Here is a 20,220-nt window from a genome sequence, read left to right as displayed (position 1 = left end):
GACTGACTGACAGTGATGGAGAACACTCATATAGCAGTTAAGTTTTAGAAGTGATCACCAACATGGTCCACTGGCTACAGACCAAAGACAATTAGATTTTTCTTCTCTCAGTATAATGCTGCACCAACAACAGCCCAAAATTGACAATAAAGTTGAATCTCAGGCAGGTTCAAAACAAATTGAACATTATAAGCTGCATGAAGGGAGGATTTATTGCACAACTGCTGTATTTTGGCTTGAGGATCCTAATAAACTGGCAACAGAGTGGATATTCAGCAAGCTTGTGAAACCTTTGATGAACAGCCACCACCATGACTATAAGTGACAACTACAGGATCAGTGGAGGAAGAAGTCGGACATTTTTTACTTGCAAAAGACATCGCATTGTTAGAAATAAACAGTATTTCCAAACCTTATTGGATTGTCACTTTCCAAAAAAGCAGCGTATAGTCGGAGTCTCTTGTCTTGTTTCAAATGTGTATGTGTTGTTCAAGAGATTCTCCTCTAAGCTTCTCAGACGATTTCATTTGAATGACTGTTTGAGGACAAAATATGTCAAATTATTCATCATTTCACACAAAAAACAGGAAAGATTGGAGCCAAGACTGTAAAAGGAATACAAATGTGTGCCTCAGAATGTGTTTCTTTCTTCTTTCTTCTCACATTTATCTAAAGACCCTTTGGAGGGGGCTAGAATTTGGGTTTGAAGCCACTGGACTAAAATAGTTAACTGTATATAAAGTAGTTCAAACTTGCTCCACCTCAGGCAGCTCCAACAGTAAAATGCTGCTTACGAATGAATGCATTGATACTAACGACCTAATAACATCAAACCGCACACTGAGGTCATTTTACTGCAGGACCAGTGCTTTTACCTCAAGACTTTCCCTACAGTTAGCTGATAATGCTTCTTTACTTTTACTTAAGTTGGCCTTTGAATGCAGGATTTACTTGTTGTTTAGCAGTCTTAACATTGTTGTACTTTCTTCTCAGCCTCAGTTGTGCTTTGAGGTAACTGAAAGACTCTGAGCATGTTGTTACTCTAACATTAATGTCAACATTAATGTTAGAGTAACACCTTTACATGTAGCACGCTACATGTTAGCGTTGATATCAAAGTAAAGCCGAGACTGATGGGATTGCAGTCATTACTGTCCTGTCATGTGATGGACAGGTGGGAATTTAAACTAGATAAATGTGTCATATGAAAAGTCAGAGGATCAACAAAGTCCATAGGATTTATCCTCTGGGAAGCATTAATGTCTATTTGAAGTTTAATAGCAATTTCTAAAATACTTAAGGAGCCATTTGACTCTGGACCAAATGTCTGACCAGTGACTGAAGACTGACAGTCCAGCCGTCCAGACGTAAAGCCAACTGCAACACAGTCGTTGCTAAGGCCCAGCAGACTGTACCGGCTGGTTTCAGGCTGCGCAGGGCCTTGTTGCATCCTTCATGCTGAAAGAGAAAAGAGAACTGAAAAGTAACCGAATGACTATACTTTGTTTTAATGAATATAAAAAGAAATTTACACAAAACTGATAGTGAACCAGTGAAAACATTAAGTCCACAAACATGACATCCTATTCCAGTGTCTCATCAACAATCATCTCAATTAAATATTCACCTCTTGTAAACATCTTACATGTGTGGGTTATTCTCGACAAGCCATTATTGTATAAAGACAGACACTGATTTCAAATAACTGAGTACAATAAGAAAGTTCAAATAAAGAAAAACTGTGGCCGAAAGTGAAGAAAATAATGACCATTAGCAGGAATACCAGATTTTTTATTAAGATCTTGTCCAGAATGAAAAGGGACAGAAAACCAAAAGATGTTTTCATTTTTTCGTGAAAGTCAAAATAAAAATAAAAGTCTCACAAAGAGCAAAACACTTGAGGAAGATGGCAGCATCAAGCTGATGATTCTTGCAGCAGCTGGACCCCCGACAGACTACAATACAGTTATAGCCAGTGGGAACAATCAGTGATGTAACAGCTCAAGTTCAATCACAACTCGTCATTGATTAATATAAGCGCTGCTACTAATGGTTTTCGATTGTGCTCTTACAACATCACGAGTACGTTATCAACTACGGCTGAAAGTCTGAACCCTCACGCTGAAGACATCTCCCAGATGAGGGGGCTGACTGAGGACCGGTCACTACCTGGATCTGCGGTCCTTTCTGTTTTTGTCTAGGCTTTTGTCCATGGTCTTTTCATTATCCCCTCTGCATTTGGGGCAGTACCACTTGCCCTTAGGCTTGTAGGTCAGCCCCACACAGGAGAAGTGGAACCACTCGATGGGGCACTGGTCGTTGTCGCAGCCGATCATCTCGCCATACGACACCTGCTCGCAGAGGCAGTAGGTGGGCTCATTGGGGTCGATGGCAAAGTCGACCGGAGAGGCGTCTCGCTCCTGTTTGGACTTGCGCTTCTTCTTCTTCGCAGACTTGGACTTCTTCTCTCTGGGGGGAGGGATGGACAGCTCCTCCACGGGGTCGTCCACCAGAGAGCCATTGGCCGACGGGTGGCTGGAGTCACGGCTCTCGCTGTTGCGTTGGCGCCGGGGGCGCCGGGCTGAGGTACGTTCAGGGGCCGGGGAGTCTTGGACGCTGGAGCGTCGTTCCGTGGTGAGACGCTCAGACTCGCTAGGCTCCTGGAGGCAAAGGGAGTGGGAGTCCATCTGGCGGGAGCGGTTCTCCACCAGTTCCGTCATCTGGGTCACTACGTGGATCTTCTCGTCACCCAGCTCCTGGCTGATGATGAGTGCTCTCTGCAGCTGGATCTGCAGCCGCTTCCTCTGCGCTGCATCCTGCTCGCCTTTGTACTTCTCAAACACTTCATCGACCTCCTTCAGCACCTCTGCAAAACAAAGACGAACAGGGAGATTTTTACTAATTATTGACACTATGACTCAACAGGCATTGAAAAACATAAGACCCCTGCACAAAAAAAAAACGTGTTTTCTTATTGGTCCTCGACTGTGATGTTTGAGCTTCACTGTTCAGAAAGATGTGCGTATGTTTTCACATTCACCTGCTGAAGGGGAAAGTTTCTTTGTGCTCACCTTAAATCTCAGTGTCACACCTGGACGTACCAGCTGTCTGTGAGCCAGTGGTGGTCCAGCATGTAACTCTCACAAGTGTAATGTGGAAACTTCAAGCCTCCGGTGCACACACACAATGATCTCTGACTTTTAAGTGACGTAGGAGACGTATTGTGTCAGGCAGTTAAAGCTAAGAAATAAGCAACATTTACATATTCATAGTTTCTGGATCTTTAAACATTCCTGGAAGCGATCCCGAAGTGGGGATGTTATTGTTTTGTTTTATTCATTTCATTGAAGGCTCATCGTTGGCAAAAGGGCACATAAAGTCTTCCAAGAGTAAAGCAAAGTCAAAGATGATCAAAGAGTGATTGTAGTATTTTAGGACTGATATGGCTCAATGTTCTCAACAGTTTTAATATGCAAAACTCAGGTGTTGAATGTTGGCATGTTTGGTGACAACAGCCCTTTTTATCACATCACAGACTTGCTGGTAAACACTAGATAAAAAACTAATCAATAATAATGTATACAGTCAGATTGTAGACTACTGCATCTGTATCTTGCTGCACTGTATCCCAGTGACACTGGAGTTGGACATGTTGTGAGAAGCAGCTGAGCCTGGAAAAGGAGGTCAGCTGTATGGAGGTGGGTATGTAGACTATTACAATCAAAGTATCCACAAGCAGATGGAGCAGTGTCTGCAGTTGTGATTGCCTGTTACAGCTAGAAGTTATCAAAAGAACAGGAGATTATTTGAACGTACATACTGCTGAATGCTGACAGCGATAGAATAGGCTGAACGGGTGAGACCAACCAGAACACTCACATGTAGTGACTCTAAACCAGCTCCAGATACCACAGAGACAGCCATTAGTACGCTTTATGAACTATTGTTCACCAATTCAAGAGCAGTTACTCAAGGGAAAATATCACATCCAGGTATCCCCAAGCAAAAAGCAGACAGAAGAACTGATCAAAAGAGAAAATGTCCAAATTAATACTAGATTTTTAAAATCAGAGGGGGAAAGCACAGCATGGAGAAGAATAAATCAACAGTGGCAACAGTATCTCTGCAGAATAATTCAGAGAAAGGATAAAATCACCACTCACTCCACAGTAAAGCAAGAGAAGAAATACGAAAGAACAAATAGCTGCATGCAGACAGAGCTGGACAAGCCAACCTGAACACACTTCTCAGTATGAGAACACGTCCATTGAGATCAGCGTCAGGTAAGAGACACCTGGAGCATATTCTAATGGCATGCTGAAAATACACAGCAGGAAGACAAACGATGATCACACAATTATGGAAAGCAGACCTGCGTGAAAAGTAGACTGAGAGTGTGACAGTGTGGAGGGGAGAAGTGGCTGTTTGGTTTCAGGAGAGCTACTGAACAAACTACACGACTTTAAAAAGAAGTGGGCAGTGATGCACGTCGAGAACGCCAACCGCCGTGAAACCTCAGAGGAGGAAGAGGAGGGCTGAGCCGCAGTCAGGCCCTGCCTTCAGGAAGTGACGGCGGTCAGATGTTGACGGGGGCTGCCTTGAAGAGGAGCCATCTGGCTCTGCGGCGCTCAGTCGACGGGGTAGCCTGCTCGGAGCGCAGCGGCGGGGCGGACGCCGTCCAAGCCCTCGCAGCTCCGTATCTCGCTTTAAAAACCCTACATTAAATGCGTGGTTTAATCTGCCTGTGCAGGTCATATTATCTGTCAGTGTCGTGGAGCTTATCGCTAACGGAGGCTGATGGAAGCCACTTCTCACTGCGTCAACATAAAGCAACAACGAGGACTGATAGGTTAAAAAACGGCAGTGTTGTTAACCATGGTCATCGGGCAAAGGTTCACACCTCAATGAACACAATTTAGGATCTTCTACACATCTTTCCTCTACATTCTGGGCTCCAACATACACAACATACACAAAGCAACGTTTAGGTCAAATAAATACCTAAGTTAATTCATTGTTTTACTGGTATTCGCACACTAATCCACCGCGGAAACACCGTAGTGGGCGGCAGTGTGTACCTATTAAAAAAGTTGAGATTTTACCATTATGTAGAACTAGTTTTTTAACGATATTGATGCCGAATGTGCCTTCGGACACAAAATATTCACAAGAGCTCTTGTATCAGGTCAAAATCTATATGTACGTCTGCCGAGATAAAGAAATATCAGATTTCAGAATTTTCCCCATTGAGGTCGGTGACACACACTAACCAGGACGGAGTGTATCCGGGCTATGCTAACGGACGGATGGCTGACTCATTTAACTAACACTTGGCTCGTCAGTGTAATTAAGCACATTTCAGCTCGTCACATCGCTGTTTTATCGAAGAAGACATGAACAAGGGGCGCTCGGTTTTTGCCAAATGGGAACACAAGGCTCGCGCCTGCTCCACCATTTCAGCACACCGTCAGACTGGCGCTAATGTTTGCCAGTTTCACACGCGCAGTTGTAATTAACGATAAAAACACGTAAACACAATACCTTGATACTTTGCATCAATTTCGCGAAGCAGAGAAACATTTCTTTGTATGTCCAAAGGCAGGGACTCCACACATTCCAGATAATCCTCCACATAGTTGACCAGTTGTTGCGACTTGTCGGCATTTGGATAGTGATGGCCTAACATCGTCTCTACGATGCATAGAGGCACTAAAAGAATATGGAGGAAATGTGAAAAATACACTGTTAAAATCAAATGCTTGGCGACTTTGCAGCTTGTAGGGCAGTCCCAGGCAGCAGTTCACTTCAAACAAAACTCAAGCCACTGCGCATGCGGGAGTAATTTCCTTTTATGGCATTGTACAGTTTCCTCTCGTTTGTCGTCATCGAAGGAGGGTCTAATTGGGTTTGCGGCATCGGGATTGGCAGAGAGTGACCTCATTATCATAACATTTTCCCGGGAAATTGAACCAATGGGGGAATTGAAAACACAGAGCTGCCATCATTTAGACGGAGACCATATTTGACGCTGTGTTTTTGCTTCATAATCGGGCCGAGCAGCAGCAATTATTCATTGTTTGACCATATAAATTTGAGGTTTATTCACATTTACACATAAATAGTTTAAGTACCCCAATGACATACATCATCAAGTTTGTTTTTCATGGCCTGTCAGAATTAAAAATATGAAGAAGAAATTCCATACATTACATTTTGTCCTCAAACTATTCTCACAGTATTTCATAAGTGACTCTACCTGAGTGAGTGACAGCAGTTGTCCCTGCTCCAGCCAAGGTGTCCATCTTTGATTTGTCTTTGATAGGAGCCGTTGTAATTTGATGGTCTTTCCCCTACAAAAATGAACTGTTTGTTTCAGTCCCAGAATGCTCATTCACCTCTACGGTAACCTGCTCCTTAGCTGTAGGCGTGTGTGTCGGGACTGTGGGTGAACTCAACAGGTCATGTTGGTTCAGCCTGTCCTCCTTGAGCAGTGTCCACCACATAAGATCTAGGACCTCTGACCTGTACCTGGTTATTTGTCATCATCCACTTACAGGAGAACACTATCTCCTGGGTTCAGCAAAGGTAGATTTGTTGCCTGGTTGCTGTTGTTGTAGTGCTATACTTGTCTCTGTTTGGCAGTTGTATCTGTTTATCTGATTTCTTCCTTGTCTGACCAGTTTGGGTGGATGTACCATTAAATTGCACTGAAGGGAGAAACAGTGTGTGGACTTTTTCATGTTTTCATTGCTGCCTTCCGCTGGTCCAGCACCTGCCTTTTTAAGAAGTTTGGATGTGAGTGATTAATATGCATAGTTTTTTGTTTGTTTTCTTGTAAAACCTGGACCCTACACTTGTCTAATGTGACTGGACAGTGCTTTTCATTAGGTTTTCCTGGCCTGTTAAATATCCATGTTCTTTAAAGGAGGCGTTATATTGATTTTGACCTGAGATTTCACATTTTTGGAAGTCTTGATCCTAATTCAATAAAACTCTCTGAAAATGTCATTATGGCTTATTTTTCTCAGCCTGTAGAGAGTTCCCTCCAGAGCCACAGAGGACATTATGCAGCTGTTTTCACAGGCTGAGTAAAACTCCTCAGGTCTAGTAAACTGACTTTGATGTAAAAACTTGGTAAAGAGCCCCTTTAAAGTTTGCATCAGATGTACATTCTGCCTCAGTGTGGCTGCTCAGAAGAGTTTGGTGGATTGTTAGTTTTCATTCTTCCACTTTGTTTTCAGTAAGTTTTGGATATTTTGTGAGATTATGTGTGACTAAAGACCAAATGATGGAATGATGGACAGAACTTCACTTGGACAACAGGAAGAAAGCTTTAAAACTTGTGTACAGAGAAAGTCAAAGTCTGTGATCTCAAGGTGAGTCTGGAAATGACTCAGAAGGAATCTGTCAGTTTTAAAAACTGGGTCCGACACCTGAAGTGAAACCAGGATGGATTTGTTCACAACTTGCGAAGGCTTTGTTGTAGACGACTTTAAAGAGCGTGGGAAAGAAAAGGTGTAGAATCTGAAGAGCAAATGAGAAAACTACACAGTTAAAAGCTACAACTGGATCATTTGAACATGGCGCTGCTTTGGGCTCATAGGTCATCATCAGAAAATCCCCGACCTGTTGTGATCGGAGTTCTGTGGCTTAAGGACGAACTTGAGGGGCTTGGACGTCTTTACCAATGAGGACTTCCCTGAAGCCGTCCAGCAAGGCAAGAAAGAACTGCTCCGAGAAATGAAGGCAGCCCAAGAGAGAGGTGACGTCGCATATTTATTGTCCATCCACCTACCAGAAAGCCCACCACAAGGAAGGACGGCCAAAGCTCAGAGTCTGGCTGATATTTATTATTTCTCTGCTCTTCATCTGAATGAAAGACATCTTTCCAGTAACTATGACAAATTCATTCATTATTTCTCCTCACGTCAACATGATTTTTCTCTTTTTCTGCATATGTCTTTTACAGCTCTCTGTCGTCTCTGGTGGATGGAGGAATGTTACTGTTGGTTATGTTTATCCCTGATCTGACTCTGTCATCAAGGATTTAAATGAAAGTTTGTCCACTTCTCATGACCTGATAAACAGAGGAGAGATCTTGGTATAAACCTCTTTAAAAATTAATTAGATATCCTACATGGGGATGAGTTTAACAAAATTGAGCAAATTTGATTGATAACATCTTAGTTAAATAACTATTTGAGAAGGAATTAAATCTGTGGTCTTGTATTTAGACTTTGGATAATTTCCCATGGAGCAGTTTTCTTTAATCAAGGTTAAAGGAGGTAAACATATCATTAAAATATTGTGCAAAACAGTTCTGAGCAAGTCAAATATCTCTAAATTTAAAGATGGGCTTGGCAGTATTTAGTAGGTGTTAAGAATCTAATAGAAATAAATATACTCATTCCATTTGATGTTCAAAAATAAATCTTTCAGTGAAACATTTATGAGGTGTAATGATTTTTTTTATTTCATTTTATCATGGTAATCCACTGAATTTTATTCCAAGAAACATTTCTTTTATCTCTTCTTTTATCCCCCTGACATCCATGATATAAGTGACATAACTGATGAACTAAAAGCATATTCAACAGCTCATGACTGTATTACTGCGTCCTTCATCAAACAGTCAGTGTCACAGTCCACCGCCCACTTCCTCACATGATTTCTGTGGCTGAAGACAGCTGATTTCAAAGTCCTCCAGAAACATTTTGTTAGGATTGCAACCCGGCCAAAGTCACACATCTCACTCTGCTCCTCGATTTCACAAACTCTACATTCTGACTATTTTTTCATCAGCATTTCTCAAATATGAGTTTTTTATTCAGAAGATACATTCAAGTGAAAGAAATATTCCCAAGCAGCTCAAGACTTACTTCAAAGCAAGTTCATAGATCCATTCTTACTCAACTCATCAAGCTTCAGCTCTTCATACTCGTAGATTTCCCACTTGCAGGGGATCAATTTTCAATCATTTAGGGGTACCTAATTATGAAACGGCTTCTACAGTATCCATAGAATATAACAAAAGATGCTTCATTGACCATTTAACTACTGTTTTCTAGCTGCTTTTCCTCAGCTTCTGTCCATGTATCCATGGTTTCTTTATTTCACTCAGTGTGTTATTGCTATTGCTCAGGAGTCAGTACAGGAGTTTAAACCAATAACCGCCCTCACACTCATACCCACATATTAGTTTCTGTTTGTTAATGTTGGGTTCTTTTTGAGTTTGTGAAGTTTTAATATTATTTAGGTGGAGGCTTTAAATAATCCCTCCTGGTTTTCTGCCTCTCTGTGTATATAAATTGCTATCTTATAATTGTGTAAACTGTGCAAAAAATCTGAACTAAATTAAACTTTCTGTGAACTGGCCATAATTTTATTTTATTTTTTAAAAAAAGGAAGTAATGAGGAACAGAGCTAACAGCACACGTTTGGGGAAGTTCAAGGCACTTCAGAAGCACCTGCTATGCAATGAGTCACGTGGCTGAGGTGAGAACAGGGCCTGACTCGGCAGTGTGTGGGTTCCTCCTGTAGGCTGCACATGTTAAAGCCAAGCTCATAATTAGAGAGTATCACTATAGACCACGAGTGTCTGTGTGTGTTTAGGAAATGACTTGTTTCCTCTTTCTGTGTCACATGAAGTCAGGAAATATCCTCACTGTTCTGTCTGCTCATGCTAACAGCAACCTTCCATCACTGCCAGTACAACTGCTGCATTCCTTATTCTCCTGCTACTACAAGTGCTACTACCATTACAGCCACTTTTACTACTACAGCTACTATAACTATGTTACTACAACTAAAAACACTACTACCACTACTATTATTATAATCACTATAACTACTACTACTACTACTGCTATAAACTCTACCACTATAACTGCTACATTACAAAAACTAAAACTAGTACTACTACTGCTAATACTTTGTATCACTACTGTTTGCTACTTTTGATATTTTATTATGTATACTTTGTTCTTTATAGTCTTATTTCACAATTTTTCACTTATTTCACTGTGTAATGCTGCTGCTGCGCTGCAATTTCCCAGTATAGGACAAATAAAGTATATCTATCTATCTATCTATAACCACATATACCAGTGCTGCAATTATTACCAGACGATACTACAACTGCTGTTACTACTACTACTACTCCCACTACTACACCTGTTGCTACTTCTATTACTCTACAACTACAGCAACTAGACTCACAATTACTGAAGAAGTACTACTACTATTATAGCACTACTGCTATTCCTATTTCAAATGTTAATGCCAGTTATACTATTACTGGTACAACCAGAATTACATTTGCCATCACCTTTAAGCCTACAGCACTGCCTGCAGCTGAGAGTGTATTGTGATGCAGTGTCAGGGAAGTACACCTACACTGTCCAGTAAAGTGAATGCCATGTTGGTAGTTGCTATATGGTCATGGTAAGTATTCCTAACCCAGACATGGATCACTGAGGTCTGTGTGTGTGTGTGTGTGTGTGTGTGTGTGTGTGTGTGTGTGTGTGTGCAGTAGGTCCAGTTTAACACTGCTTTCGTTTCATTTTGGAGCAGAATGCGACCTTTCACTCAAGTCTTAGGCAACCCGGTCCCTCCCCTGCTGTCACATCGGTTTCGTTTCCTACATACTGATATCAGTTTGCGCGTTAAAAACAATCTCCAGCGTGTTAGAATCGACACTAGCGCTTCCGGTTGTTGCTTTCAAAATAAAATCACTACAGCGCGCCACAGTGTCTCTCAAAATGCTTAACTCATAACTCCTTACTCAAGAGTATGGTAATAATTGGGTTATTTTCGTTCACTACATCTGTTTATTCTTGATTAGACTGTTCTCATCCTCCTTCTCATGTAACACAACTAACTGGTTAAAATTCCCACTTGACTGAAGAGATGTCTTTAAAACAAAAAAAAATCATATTTCATTTACAATTACAATGATATATTATGAAATATATATTAAATATATATTATAATGTATTAATTTGTCAATGAAATAACGTCAAATGTGAACCCTTAATTTGCACTTTAATTAAAACATCAGGGTTCAAACCTTTAAACTCCTTCATTCACTCAGAATACCCATTAAACCCCCATATATATTACGGTTTGAATTTGCAAAGCAAAGTTTGAATGAATTTACAATTTGAATGAATTAATATAAACTTAATGACTTGGTAATTTGCAAATTCGTGGGCACTTGTAATGTTATTTTGTTTTACCCGGAAAACTACTTATTCCATACAGAAAATCATTTAAAAAACCTTGCTATATATGACATCAGTATATCCATTTATTTATCACAAAGCTGGGGAAACCTACCTGGAAAGTGAATAAGAATTCCTTGAAGTAAATATTTCACACCAGTAACATAAACTCAAATTTCAATAACCCAAAAAATGTAATATTAGTTCTGATATTATATTAAATTAATATGAGCCTTTTGTTTAAATATGTGTGTATAAATGTAACAAGCACATCCTACTCCATTTTCTCGGCTCCTTTTCGACCATCGACCACCACAATTTTTCTTTCACACTCAAGGATGCTTTTGTTTTTTAAACCCACGGTTTCCGGTCGTGTGCCGCGCCTGCGGCATCTTGACGGGTTTGTTTATTTATGAGCGGAGACGCGGCGCGGCTGTTGTCAGAAGTTCAGCCGGAGTCAGTGACCATGAAGCGGCCTGTTGTGTTCGTGTTTATCGCCCTCTGCGCTGTCTCAGGTAAGACGCTCTCTGCGTGGGCCAACCTGTCAGACTGAAAGTAAACACATTGTGTGTGTCGAAATTCTTTTTAGTACTTTAGTGAGGTTTCGCTTCTGTGGGCTCACATGAAGAAGTGTTTTATTAAACGACACTATTGAGTAGCTTCCCGTAGATGTTCTTAATGACTTTAGCTTGTAGCCTTCCAGCATTCCCGCGTCTGTCCGACAATCAAAGAGTATTTGCATGTTGTTTAATGATGAGACGCTGCATGTTTGTGTGAGACCTCTCCGTGACTTCCTGGATTGTTTAGGGAACAGAAATTTCCGCAGTCTTTCGGTGGTGTTTCAGGTCTGAGTCACATGTCTACACCAGAGGAGGGCTGTTTTTTTTAGGACAGCTTGCGTTGAAGCCCAAACTCCAGGGTTCAGAGAAAACAGCAAGACTCAGCTTCCCTTGTCTCTTTCTGGGTGGAAGATTAGCACCAGTACGTTACTTAAGTGATATTCTTAAGTACAATTAAGTGTAATTATTACTCTAAAATAGCTAATCAATCATATGGTTGCAAGTTTTCGAGAAAAGTTAAATTTGTGTTGACTTTGGTGGCTGTTTACATCATGCTGACTGCTGACTGGAGGTCACTGCTTGTATCTACACTTTTATACCATCTTAAAATCCTAAATTTACCACTGGCTCAACTTGAACAGTCATATGAAAGTGCTCCGCCCTCGGGGCCCAATCACCTGTTCCATCTGGATCCTAAAATGGGCCATTGTGATAAGCAGCACCTGAAGCTGCAGATAAGCCGTGAACTGCAGGCACATCACAGTGTCATAAATCTAAAAAACAGTACGGTAATATCATCTTACGTCAGCATGAAAAGCAGCCACACTATCTAACTAAGTCAATCGGCTAATTTCACTGTGTTTGTTTGGAGCTGCTCACGGTTCAAAGGTCAGTGGCTTTTGTCGATAAGCATTAAAACTGCGTTTTCATTTCATGAAATGACTTTGTGTAACATGAAAGGGAACACATGCAAAGTCGAACCCTGCTCCTGGGTGATTTTTTAGCCCGTTCTAGCGTTTTTGTTTTGGTTTCTAGCTTTAATTCACCGGCTGTCCGCTACCTGCTCAGCACCACACAGTTAGCGACTAGCCGGTGAGGAATGTCGAGCAGCCGAACGGGAAAGTGTTCCTCTCGAGGGGTGGTGGAGACCCAAACAAAGCTAAACGGAGAAAGTTGGACTTCAATTCAGAAGGTGGCACGGTTCCAAATGTGGCCTATAATGTGGCTCTGAGCCTGCTAGATGTGTACATAGGTCACTTCTTGCCAATCCGTGAGCCATAACAACTTTATTGAAGACTGTAAGATGTCAATATGATGTTGTGTTTCAACTCCACTAAGTGGGGAAGTGGCGTATGTATGAATATCGAAAACAGTTTCTCCCTCTCTGTCTTTTCGAACGAAGCGCTGTCATTGGACGGCGAAAAGCAATCCAATCCAAAATCTGCAACCGTGTCCCCTGCTGGTCAGTTTGACCCCACCCCCACCAAGCCTCCAACCACCACCCCCACCAAGCCTCCAACCACCACCCCCACCACCACCACCACCACCACCAAGGCTCCAACCACCACCACCACCACCACCAAGGCTCCAACCACCACCACCACCACCACCACCACCACCACCAAGGCTCCAACCACCACCACCACCACCAAGGCCCCAACCACCACCACCACCACCAAGGCTCCAACCACCACCGCCAAGCCTACAGTCCCACCTCCTCCTAAACCTACTCCCTCCACCAACTTGACCGTAGGAAACTACACCCTGACGAAAGACAAACAGATTTGCCTGATGGCTCAGATGGCGCTGCAGATCCGTCTGGCAACATCACAGGTACGTTTCATGAGTCAAACTGGGGTCAGCAAGGGTCCCAGGGAAGACCCGAGCCTCTGACTCAGCTTCCAGCAATACAATTTCAGAAATTGAGAAGATGTTTTGTGGCAGTTATGATTTCCTCTTTGTGCTGCGTTTGATGAGTGTGGAAGGTCACTTATGTGTCATCTTGGTGTCATATGACAGTTGCTAAGATGACAAGATGAGTTTTTCGCTAAAGCACTAGGTTTCTCTAAAGAAACACCGCAGTTGCCATGGTACCTTCTAATACAAGGAGGCCATCCAAATGGATTCTCTCTGTTTATCTTTCAGGCCAATGGAACCTTCATTGTTCAGCCAAGTTTGACCAAAGCAGATGGAGAGTGTAAGGAAACCACGGCCAACCTTACCCTTGTCTTCAAAGAGGGTCTCATCACCTTCTTGTTCAACAAGGTACTTCTGATTTCCTAGATCTGTCACAAATATGGAAGTATAATGCTGAATCAGCTCACACAGATATGGCATTTTACTGAAAGGCTTGAGCAATTAAATACGGTGACATTAACGTAGTCAACCAATTGAGTCTTTTGGTGAACAACAAATAGTTTGTCTGGTAACGTCACATAGAAACTAGAATTGGAGGAGAAGTGTTAAAAAAGGGAAGTTTCGTTGACAAGCCTGTTCGGAGAGCACACACCGCCTCACTCCACGATGCTTGGGCCATCATTTAGTGGTTTTCTAAATGACACTCCAGATGAATGGGGTGTGAATGTTAGCAGTGCTTGGTGAGGCATAACACCAATGTATCATTGTCACACTAACTACTTAACCCAGGTATTAACAAATGCACCCCAGTAACCTTTATCTCACACTAATTGTATTTGCAAAGGCCCAACAACGACAGCTGGTGCAGTAACTGTCCACAACAGAAAGGTTTGAGAATTAGGGTTTGTATTGTATTGTATTTTAACGAATGGGCATCCAGTGTCAAATCTGCTCTATGACTGAAACCTTTTATTATTATTATTTTCTCAATTAATCGTTTAATGTGCAACATGGCAAAGTCTTGTTTTTTTCTGACTAATAGTCCAAAACCCAAAGATATTCAGTTCACTGTGATATAAAACAGGGAAAAGCAGAAAACCATCGAAGTGGAAGAGCAGGAACTCGTGAATGATTGGACACTTTGCTTGAAAAATGACTAAAATGATCATGATCATAGTCTGTTATCAAAATAGTTTCTGGTTCATTGTCTGCTGATTTGTCAAATCTGCTCATTCAGTCTGGTTGGAGTTCTAAAGAACTGTAAGTAACCAAAGGTAACCAACTTCAAAACTGAAAGTCAGAGATTGACATTCAAAGAACACGACCGAGACATATTTATAGTACAGTAATGATCTCCCCAGGGACATGTTATCACTGACATCAGCTGTCAGAACTCAGCCCTACTGTCAACAAATGGTGGCATAATACACAAGAACCAGTCCAGAGGAGAGATACTTAAAAAGTTACTAAAAACCTGTCCTATTTTCTACTCTGTCCTCAGAGCACTGCTGATAATATGGTCTACGTTGATGCTCTGTCTTTCACCCTCAACTACCCCTTCAGCAAAGGAGGTAAGTCTGGAACACTCATATTTCATTCCATGGTCTCTGCATGTGATTTACCCTCATTTCACTGACTAACGTTTCGACTTGTCTAATTGGGTCACTGCGTGTGCACTGCACAGAGCTACAGGTGCGGGTTGCGCAAGACTGGCAATCTTAACACAGACAAGAAGCATTTGAGAGCCGACAACTTCCTTGTTTGTGTGCGTTCAACTCGGTATAAGAGTGATCTGGGGAATTACTGTTAAGCATGTGATGCCAGTAACAACCAACCTACTTTCAATGCAATGCAGTCCAGCGGGTTTTGGGGTAGTTCTGATATTCAACATTTGTTTTTCTGGGAGTTTTCTTTGTGTCCTGACAGGACATGAGCGTTGCTTTGCTTAACTGTTGCAGGTAACGACCAGTACACCGCCAACAACAAGTCACTGCATCTCTTCAACGCAAAGGTCGGACACTCCTACTCCTGCAAGAGTGAGTCACTCTACATGGGGAGTGGACTGTACCTGGATGTCAGCAAAGACAGGATGCAGGCCTTCAATCTGACCAAGAGCAATGAGTTCGGCTCGCGTAAGTGTCTCCATGAAGAACCAGTCATGCAGAGTAGAGGTGTCAGGTTACAGATATTTAAAAACAACTGAAATCAAAGACAGAAGGAAATGCCTTCTGCAATTCTTCCTCTAATAATGAAAGTAGACTTATTATTAAAGTAAAGTTAGAGCTCATTACTAATAATTACCACATTAAAGACATCAGGCCGAGGTCGTTAATCACAGTTTAATCACATGGGCGTGTTGTGCATGAACGGTGTGGAACGGTGCGACGCGTTCACGGACATGTATCACGAGCCTGCTGCAGCACAGGAATAGCAGGTTTAACTGCGGTCTGATGACACGTCTCTGATGGGATCTTTACATGATCAGATGCTTTAGCCTTGATCTCTTTGTGGTAGGGATCATAAATATGAACACGTTGCACTTTACAGTATGTGTTATGTGCATGCAGGTCGCCCTAACCCTGTTGATAGACTAGCAGTCACAGTGTTCACAGCGTGTGCTTTAAGTGTTGGACAACAGCACACAGCCATCACAGGAAATATTGATCTTTGCTTTGCAGACAAGTCACCGTGCATGCGGCAGGCTGCGTGCTGGAGCGCTTGTTGTGATCTGTTGTACTTTGAGCCTGGCATGTTCGCTGCTCTGCGCTGGTCTTAGAAATGTCCAATATAAATATAAAAACAGCAGTTATGGAAGTCTGTGGCGGATAAAATTAAAATCTTTAGAAGATCTTAGTAGAGGTCTGTGGCTATCAGAAGTAAATCTGATGTGTGTGTGTGTGTGTGTTTTCCAGCTGACCCCTGTCCTGCTGACCAGCCCGACTATCGCGTGGCCATCGCAGTGGGCGTGACATTGCTGGTGCTCATCGTCATTGTGGTGGTGGCCTACCTGCTGGGCCGCAGGAGGAGGACCGATGGCTACCAGACCCTGTGAGGGAGGCTGGCCAATCAGTGGTCGCTCCCATTATACACCGAAGTCAGTGAGGCTGTGATCTTTCTCGGGGGCTAAAGGGCTCTTCCACTAAAGTCTAACCTGCCTTTTCTCTGTCTTTCGTCCTTAGTTTACCTAATTTGTTTTAACGAGAGGTTCCATATATGAAGACTGGAGAGTGCCACTGGAATAATGGTAGACCTTGAAAGTGTTTGATTAGAATCAATTAATAAATTGATCCATTAATTGATAATTAATAAATCATTGAATTCACAAAATACTTTTAAAAATAGGCATTTACATTTACTTATTTGTCCATCACATTCCCTCTCACAATTCATTAGTTTCTTTCTTATCGGTTTAATTTAACAGCTGTGATCCACTGCTCTGTGACATGGACTCCAGACTAACTTTAAAGTGACACGTTGCTGAAATGATCTTTAATTAATGGATCACATCTTGAAATGTTAAAGCAGGCACTTTGCTGAAACATCTTTCGACTGTATTAAAGCGCTAAAATCAAACTTATTGATTGAAATTCACACTGTAAATGTTAAAGCAGGAATCACGTAAATAGGGTGACAGAATATGATTTGCTCACATTACAGCAAATCAAATTAAAAAAAAATTTTAATGATCAATTATTAATTCATCATTTGAAGAGAGAACAAGGACTTAGCATCAGTAATTGTCAGATTTAGAGTTTAATAATGCATCATTTACATTCACATTTAATGAATCGATTTATAATAGCTTTTGTTTTATTATTCCAGTGGCACGAGTTCTGAAGAGCCAGTTTAAAGCAACATGCTTTTAAATTTAAGATGCCATGTGAGAATGTTTATGCCTTAGAATTACAAAGTTATAAGAGTTTGGCCTCTGATTGTATTCTGTTCAAGCCTCTGAAATAGCATTTTTATACTGGGACACTAACGATTACGATGCTAACAATGACACATCTGACAGACTGACATCGCCATTGATAAACTGACCAAAATGTCTCATTAAAATCAGTTCAGGTTTTTGTTTCCCCACAGACAGCCAGCGTGTTAGCTGTCAGTGTCCAGAGGCTAACACCAGGCTAACCCTATGTTATGTTCTCACTGAGCAGTGGAATCCTGAAGTGAAACTAAATGAAGTCAGATTTGACCATCTGCTCAGTCGAAATGAGCAAAATATTTTGTTATCATTTGTTTTTTTTATTTGATCAAATCTTGTGTATTCTGTCATCCAGGGATTTTATTTTTTAAAAGAAGGGAATAATCCGATCACAAACTTTAAAGGTGATTAGTCTGAGTGTGTTTATATTTTTAATCATAATAAAGGGAAATTAGAAGGATGTTTGTCAGGGATTGTTTCTATCTGGTTACAATAATTGCACTGATTACTGTCCCACCTGATTATCTTTGTCTTTTTCATACTAAATGTATCTGATGCTGTGTTTTCATAGAAATGTAGGGATGGACCATCCATGCAGGTCAGTAATGAGTCTAGTCTGAAGCCAGTTAGATTTGTAGTGGGACGTGTCTGTCTCCGACATGCTGCACTGCCTTAAAGGAATAGTTTGACATCTTGGGAAATTGGTTTGTTCGCTTTCTAGCTGTTTCCAGCCTTGATAACAAGCTTCTCCATCCTCTAACTGCATATGCAAAGGACAAATATGAGTAGTCTAGATCATCTGTCGTTCAACAAGAAAGCAAACAAGCACATTTCCAAAATGCTGAACTGGTCCTTTAAATATGCTGACAGTGACAGTAAGTGGACATGACAAAGAAAGTCTGCTGTTGAGAAATCAGTCCCACAACAGTGCTCATTCATTGGCTGTTCTGTATCATTTGACTCCAACAACTCCACCTACTGATGAAGAACATGTGATATGATTGAGCTCCAAATACGAACTTCATGTTAAAGGGAAGGTTCACTCAAATTCTAAAGAGATATATTTTGTCCCTCACATCTAGAGGCGTCTAGCCATGCAGGTGCTTTCAGTTTAATGTGGTCAGGTTTTGAGACACTTCTGCTGCCACTTTAATACAATGAAGGTGAATGGGCTTCCATCTGTGCTTCTCAAAGCTTCCTTCCTTCAGTATAGTCAGCAGATGTAGCTGTCAACAGTTTTCATGGGAACTACTTCTTCAGTAGAAAGTAGTTCCAGTGAAACCTGTTGAGCAACTAAGACATTTTTTGTGGAAAAGCCAGCTGCTGATGAGTTTTTAAGAGCACATCTTACAATGCAATCTCACAGGCAGGTATTTCAAAACATGGACAGATAAAACCAAAACTGTCTGCATGATTAGATACAGCTAGAGGTAGGTGACAAATGTTTCTGTGATCTGAACCTTTTAGTATCCCAACAATAGGCTAGACTTACCTTTAATAATACCTTTTGTGCTTGTGTTGATGTAATGAAAAGTCTCGTGGAGGGTCTGAATGATCGATTCCAGTCCATCCATGTGTAAGCGTCTCTCAGTGCAGTAGTTGCAGACTAGTCCGGTTGGATTTTTTGACTTGATGACAGGTCGGACCTGCTGCCCGCGGCTGCAGTTCCAGACTTGTCCATCAGGTGATGCTGTGAAGTCAGGAGGTGAACAGAAGGGAGGGACCTTACTGCCTGTACAGTTATCCACAGTGTGTGAGCACTTTTACCTGTTGTTGACTTCTTGTGCCAATAAAGACTGATGTATTTCTAAACGTGTGTGTGTTTGATGCAGCCTCCACAGCAGATGTGTAATATGTCTTTAGTAGTCTCTCTTAAAATCACTAAATATTTTACTCAAGTACAGTATTTAATACTACTCACCGCTAACTAATTTACTTAAGTATTTCCATATAACCGCCTTTATACTTCATCACACCATATTTTAGTGGGTAATATTAATGCGTCAGTTTCATAGCAGTTAAAGTTACTGCAAGTTTCTAGAATAAGATTTTACTTGAAATATATTCTACATTATAGGCTTATATATACACAGCATGTCATAGGTTACACTCTTCAACATGATAAATACCACAGTACAGATGTTCATATATGCTGTATGTTTACTATGTGCACCATATAATCATAATACCAAGAAGCATAATAATTAAATAATATATTTGATATGAAGTGTGCCATTTTGCTTTCAGAAGTGGCGATGCTGAATGAAGTGTATATATGAGTGTGTGTGTGTGTGTGTATTATATATATATTAGTATTTATATACATAATGAAAGCGTAACAAAACAAATAGAGCTGTACTGTAAAAGTCAAACACCCTGTATTGTAATGCACTAACCTTACTTCAGTCATTTTTAGTTTCCATAATAGGTACCTTCTGATAAGTGATGTTGAATTTGCATCATGACTAAAAGAGATTTGTGCTTTCATGCTTCATCTTTGACTGGTCTTTAATTCTGGCATCTTCTAATCTAATGAGGATATTAACTTTTTATTATTATATTACATTTTTCCTTTTTTTGTAGGTTTTTCTTCCAGCCTGTGTTTAGCCTGAGAGGCAAGACTGAGGGCTTAAAGGTTTTCAGCCTTGCAGGT

At 41.2% G+C, this 20,220-nt stretch overlaps 2 protein-coding genes across 2 annotated transcripts; one reads left to right on the top strand and one right to left on the bottom strand.

Annotated features, from left to right (window-relative positions):
- Positions 1-1,484: 1,484 nt before the first annotated feature.
- Positions 1,485-6,579, bottom strand: ing2 (inhibitor of growth family, member 2). The gene is made up of 3 exons (XM_041965110.1): positions 6,257-6,579; positions 5,542-5,709; positions 1,485-2,866 (listed from the first exon to the last, which is right to left on the bottom strand). Exons 1-3 carry the CDS (start codon positions 6,300-6,302, stop codon positions 2,166-2,168), a joined length of 915 nt encoding a protein of 304 aa, XP_041821044.1. The 5' UTR covers positions 6,303-6,579; the 3' UTR covers positions 1,485-2,165.
- Positions 6,580-11,619: 5,040 nt separating this feature from the next.
- Positions 11,620-19,379, top strand: cd68 (CD68 molecule). The gene is made up of 6 exons (XM_041965190.1): positions 11,620-11,737; positions 13,185-13,615; positions 13,928-14,047; positions 15,141-15,210; positions 15,598-15,771; positions 16,552-19,379. The coding sequence occupies exons 1-6, from the start codon at positions 11,635-11,637 to the stop codon at positions 16,689-16,691; spliced, it is 1,038 nt and encodes a 345-aa protein (XP_041821124.1). The 5' UTR covers positions 11,620-11,634; the 3' UTR covers positions 16,692-19,379.
- The last annotated feature ends 841 nt before the right edge of the window (positions 19,380-20,220 follow it).

The sequence above is a fragment of the Chelmon rostratus genome, chromosome 23, assembly GCF_017976325.1.
Source record: "Chelmon rostratus isolate fCheRos1 chromosome 23, fCheRos1.pri, whole genome shotgun sequence".
Taxonomy (NCBI): Eukaryota; Metazoa; Chordata; class Actinopteri; order Chaetodontiformes; family Chaetodontidae; genus Chelmon; species Chelmon rostratus.
The sequence above is the reverse complement of the archived record's forward strand: the minus strand, read 5'-3'. Positions and strand labels throughout refer to the sequence as shown.